The sequence below is a fragment of the Rhinichthys klamathensis genome, unplaced genomic scaffold (genome assembly GCF_029890125.1).
Source record: "Rhinichthys klamathensis goyatoka isolate OS25496 unplaced genomic scaffold, OSU_Roscu_1.1 h1tg000180l_1, whole genome shotgun sequence".
NCBI lineage: Eukaryota > Metazoa > Chordata > Actinopteri > Cypriniformes > Leuciscidae > Rhinichthys > Rhinichthys klamathensis.
Genome location: NW_026606708.1, coordinates 3,375,225 through 3,381,224, shown reverse-complemented (window position 1 = coordinate 3,381,224; position 6,000 = coordinate 3,375,225). Strand labels below are relative to the sequence as shown.

The following is a 6,000-nucleotide window of genomic DNA, read 5'->3' as shown; positions in this document are numbered from 1 at the left end:
GCCCACATTTTCTGTCGACGCTCCATAAAATCGTTTGCCCAATATCCCTGCCTTTAATAAGTTTCTAGGCTGCCTGTCCCTTTAAACGAGTCATTTTTTTCTTTAATCCTGAATTGATGGCTTAAATGCGGAGAATAGACTATAGATAACCGACTGTGCGCTACAATCATCAACGGCTATATTACTTTTTTTAATTTATTTTTGTCCCTAACGCTCTCAAAGTTAATTTTCTTAGAAGACGGTAAATAATTGAACGCTTCTGCTTTTTTTTAAACCATCTGATTCCAACTCCATAGATTCAAAATGAAAAGCCTTTAGAAGGTGACTGACAGCATCTTTGGACCACTCTAGGATTTTTACTACTGGAAAACTCGCCGCTTTTATAGAAAAAGCACATTTTTGGAAATATGTCTCATAAATGTGTGTGAAGGAACTGTCGTGAGGATCATGCATTCTGCTCCAATGAGGTCAAAGTGACAATCTCCGACATGTATGAGGAGAACCGAAAAAGTAAGTTTTGTTTTATCGTTTTCTATTTTTAGTTTAGTTTTTATAGGCCTATAGGCTACCCATATGTCGTGTAGTCGCTGTTTAAGCTGTCAAATGTCAACTTAATTTTCGAATCGCTGTTTAAATTTGTGTTCGTATTATACGAAATGTACTCAGCCATTTTATTTCAGTTCCGTTTAGATGTTGACGTATAGCTACAGTTCATCAAACTAGCCACCTCAATAAATTAGTCTTTGGTATATTATTATATAGGCTATATAACATCACAGTTTTACCCATACAAAAATAAAACACCTGACATGACACAAAAACAATTCAGTAGGCTAAACATGAACTAAACGACAGAAATTAATATAAAACACCAATTGATCATAACTAAACAAATAATAAGAAAATAAGTTTTTAAAAAAAAAAATCCAAACAAATATGATGGTTTATGCAGGGAATTTTGGGAATACCTCTTCTCAAACTAAATGTAAAAAGTATGTTTACTTTTGGATGGTATAACAACAAAGTTAAAAAACATAATTTAATAAAATTTTCTGTAAAGGTATTTCTTTTATATATATATATATATACATTTTTTTTTTTTTAAATTGTCTTTGAAAATATAATTTATGTTTTTTATATGGTAAGAAGGTAACTTACAGTTAACTAATTAACATGTTTTTATTGCTGTTTTGAATTTTAGTTCAAATTGCTTAGTTTAACAATGTGAAATACTTGAAATTAGGTAAGTGCATTTGTCAGGATAATTGACAATTGTATATGAACAAGAAATGTTCTACATGCTAATTATAATGAAAGATGAAGGTTTTGAGCCCTGAGCTCTGTTGCGATTAAATTATGAATTTATTTTTCCAATTTATTTTCTTGTTTGCAGCACCAGATGTTTAACTGCCACAGGGTTATATTCAGAGCACAACCTGCACATGCGCTTTATGATGAATTTCTGATTACAGGCAACCTGCATTTACAGATATCATTTGACTTCCATCATTGCCAAGTAACCCCAGCACTGCAGGTTAATGCACATAGAGTGTAATGAAGGCCTCTGGAGACAGCAAATGAATATTCTGCTGGTAATAAGTTTGATTAAATGGGCCTCTAATCTTTGATCCCTAACTAGCTCAAGAACCAAATCCTTCTGCTTTAGAAACAAGCCGGCACATGAGAGTAGTCGTATGTCTCTTTGCACAGGTTTGTACCCAGCTAACAAAAAAGATGTTCTAAGAACATTTTGCTAATGTAAAACATCATTACAGAATGTTCTTGCAAACGTTCAAAATTAAAAATGTTTTTTTTTTCTTGGTTATGCGAACGTTAAGCAAGCATTCCATTTTATCATTTTGCAAAAATTACTTTTGAATGTTCTCTGAACGTTCTGAAACAAGTAACATTTAAAAAAATGCTTGATCAATGTCCAAGTAAAACATATCAGGAAAAAAAAAATCCATGAACGATGTATAAATAATGTTCTTGTGCTGACATTTTGAGAACATTTTTAGAGACCAGATAACTTTAAACAAACATCCTATTAATGTTACTAAGAACGTTTGTTCAAAACTTTGACAGAACATTAGCCAAAGTTCTGAGAACATTCCTTGTTAGCTGGGTAGACCCCTTTAGGTCACTATCAAGGTAAATAAATCAACCTATAATATAGCAATATGCCTTAAACTGAAAAATAATGCCATACTGAAAGGCACTGATAATAATAAAGTTCTCTATTTATGCTTGTTTGATCGTCATCTATCAGTGAGAATCCAAACATTTTCTCAGTATCCACATTTGCAACTCACAGTCAGTATTATGCTAGTGAATTATGGATGCCATTAATGCAGTTATATTATGTACATTTCATACATTTAAATTTCAAACTCATTCCTTTGTGAAATTATGGACGCTCAATTAAATATGATACCATGACTGAAAACCAAATGAACTTGTCTTTAAAGTAGAAAAGTCACAGTGAGGGTTACACAGAGCAGTAGCCTAAACAATAACTTATTTTCCACAATACCTTATTTTAATGACGTGCTACATTGACCCCTCAATTTCTATTTGGAGCTTGTCTTTATCAGCGCAGTGCAGCAGTCATGATAGCTCATTTTACTAACCTCACACAGGAGTTTATTTCACTCTCCTGCCTCCCCATTTTAAATGTTCAATGAAAGTACTGATTGCTGTTATCTCTGACTGATAGGATTCCCTTCAGTCTCACTGAGGTCTTATGCATAAATTTAAGTTATAATTTGTTATCAGCGCAGTGTCCTCTCTCTCTCTCTCTCTCTCTCTCTCCCTCCCCCTACCCATGACTCTCTCTATTAGCTGTCAGCTAGCTGTGCTAGAGGCTAACATCATGAATCCACAGGTACTCGCATATGAAACCGCTGGCCCAGAATCCCGCTCTGCACCCCCTCTCACAGTGGGAAGTAGGTCACAGCTGTTACTGTGTGGTTCTCCTTACCTAGTGCAGAGCCCTCCTGTTCATCAGAGACTGTGGCAGATTAGAAAGCTTTGTCTTCCTTACCCTCTTTAATATGACCGGAGTAAGTTTCGTAGTTTTCAGTTGCTTCAGTCACTAGCACTCCATGCCTGTGTCCAGATGACCAGGAACACATGCTGTAGCAACTATTGATAAGATTAGGTGGTAAGACTTTAGAATAATGGTCTGTCATTAATAGGTAACTATGCAGGAAGAAATGCAGGACAAATGATTAGTGCTACATTAACACCTCATCTACTACTATTAACTAATATGGAAACAAGATTAGCTAATCAGTAAGTAATGGGAAATTTAGAACTGAGATAGTTTCTTATTAGGTAAATCAATAATTACTGAATGAGATTAGCCATATAAGAACTATTCATAGAAAGAATAACCAATGAATTACTAATCACAACATTACCTGTCTTGAGGCGTGAGCAATTGTCTTTTTTTACTCTGAACGTGGTCATAAAATGCAATGCATAGCATTTTAGCTTGTTATTGTTGCTTTTGGGTGCCTTAGCCTCCTGCTAATACATTAACATTCAAATGTGTGTGATTGGTAAGATTTTGTCATATTTTAAAATATGTAATGCTCACCAAGGCTGCATTTATTTTAAAGCTCCAGTCCGTAACATTTTTTGGGTTAAAAATTATCCAAAATACATTTTTGAGCAAGTACATAACCAGCCAGTGTTCAAAACTATCTGCTTGCCGTAGCTCGATTCAAAACGGTAAGCTTGTAATAATGTTTTTAATTCCAGTGGTACTGGTGGATTTCCACAGGAAATTCGAGCATGTCTTTGCGTCATTACGTCACATCTGTAAAACATAAACATAAAGAAGTCTATATTGCGAGTGAGGATGTTGGAGGTGGAGATTTATAGCCTTTTCTCACAGCACTTGATATAATTAAACTTATTAATTTGATGGCGGATCCAGAAAGGTTCAAATGACAATCACCAGTGACAACTGGAGACTCCGATGTAAAATGCAAAAGACTTTGGAGAGTTTGGAAAAAGAGACTGCAACCGGCCCATGTGAAAACAAGGATAAATATCTGAAGGGCTTTAAATGTAGTCACGCAATGCTGATGTTGTTAACATTAACAATTTGAGAACACAGTATAATTTGCACGGTTTGACGTGATATGATAAACGATCGTTAGGTTTAATCAGCGCGATTTACTGATTTTTTTCAGTTAGTTGGTCAGAAGAACAAAAGTGGATGTTACTTACCTGTTCAGATGACATTTTCCGGTGAAAATTCTTATGTTGGTCATACTTCCAAAAAGTAGAATCTGTGATTCTGAATGACAGTATCCACACCGGCGAGGTGACTGACAGCTGCTTCTCCTCAAAACATTGTGTTCATCCGCGCTGTGCCGTGTCGAGGGTGTCGAACTACAACTCACGTAAAGTTGATAATTCCGCGAATGACTGCAATTGCAGATTTCGAACAGAGATGGCGACAAAGAGGAAAAACTGCGGACTGCAGCTTTAATAAAAAATACAGTAAAGACTGTCATATTGTCAAATATTAGATTAAAATAACTTCTACAAATTAAATAAAAAAACTTCCTGTTTATTCCTGTGATGGAAAAGCTTTTTTGTTTATAAGAACATATTTAAAATGTGATGTTACAAATGTATTTTCTCCTTTACTTTTGATCAATTGAATGCATCCTTGTTTAATAAAAGTATTAATTTCTTTTTAAAAAATTAAAAAAGTCTTACTGACCCCAAGCTTTTGATCTGTCCAGTCTTTGACAGGTTTTCTCTGATGTCAAAAGAAACCAACAAAATGGCTTATGGTTTATTTTGATGTAACAACCTTATAAAAAGAGTGCCTGTGTCAACAAGCATTTGTTAATTTTAGTTCTTAGACTGGTGGTTTGCTGTGTCATCCACACAAATTACCCTTTATTAAGTGACTAAACCTCTCTTTTTAGGGAATGGGTACTCCAATGAGGAAGAGGAGGGTGGTGGCGAAGCGGAAGAGGAGGAGGAGGAGGAGGGGGGTGGAGGAGGAGAGGGCGATGAGTGCGACGAGGAAGAAAAGGAGGATTGGGAGGAGAACGGACGGCCTAAGATGAACCGTACGGAAACGCTCAACTCCACCTGCAGCTCCACTGGAACGCAGAAGAAGAGGAGTCAACATATGAAGAAGCAGGTCCAGGGCTCCAATCAGGTCCAGCGCGCCCCCAGAGCTCTTTACTGCCTTAAACTGAACAACCCCATCCGCAGGGCCGCCCTCCACCTTGTGGAATGGAAGTATCCATTTACAAGCTTAAACTTCTACTGATATTGATCAATGTAAAGCTTTCCAATCATTTACTGCTATAACAACTTCTAATTCACAAAAAACTGCCTGTTGAATGTAATGCCACTTCTAATAAGATCATGTTTACCTTAACATGTGACTCCAGACCATTTGATATCTTTATTCTCCTGGCCATCTTTGCTAACTGTGTTGCTTTGGGAGTCTCCAAGCCTTTTCCCGAAGATGACTCGAATGCCACCAACCATGACCTAGTAAGTACTGCTCTGTGTCTCTTGAGAGAGAGTGAGTGTGAAATTAGGGTGGTATGAATATAATTTCAGCTCAGAGAACTGAAAAAAGATTGAAGAACATGTATGGTTAACATTTATGGAACAAGCTTCTTGGTTGCAAACCTTAATGGTCAGTTACTGTAGTTGTAGTCCATCAATTCAAACTGGCTGTAATGTATTGGCTCTTAATTGAGATACAGTATGTATTGTAAAATTGTATGTTGTGGGGTAAACATGTGCAATAGCCACCAGAGAGCGCGAAAAGGTGTTTCCCTTCCCAGGTGTTGTTTCATAATCAGATGTATTGGGATGGTGCCTAAAACAGAGTGTTGACCGAATTCCTGCTGACCCATTTTGGAGGTTATAGATCAGGTGCAGTCAGAAGCATCCATGTGTTTATGTATTATGTAATATACATTCCTTTTCCTATGGCATATTCTATCAGGT

At 36.3% G+C, this 6,000-nt stretch overlaps 1 protein-coding gene across 3 annotated transcripts in view; it reads left to right on the top strand.

Annotated features, from left to right (window-relative positions):
- cacna1fb (calcium channel, voltage-dependent, L type, alpha 1F subunit) overlaps nucleotides 1–6,000 on the top strand; it is a 50,394-nt gene continuing 44,394 nt past the window's right edge. For all 3 annotated transcript variants that reach the window (XM_056261088.1, XM_056261087.1, XM_056261086.1), the window contains exons 1-3: nucleotides 1–510; nucleotides 4,953–5,274; nucleotides 5,430–5,535. In XM_056261088.1, the coding sequence (XP_056117063.1) occupies nucleotides 489–510; nucleotides 4,953–5,274; nucleotides 5,430–5,535 (450 nt within the window). In that variant the 5' untranslated portion in view covers nucleotides 1–488. The remainder of the gene's footprint in view (nucleotides 511–4,952; nucleotides 5,275–5,429; nucleotides 5,536–6,000) is intronic.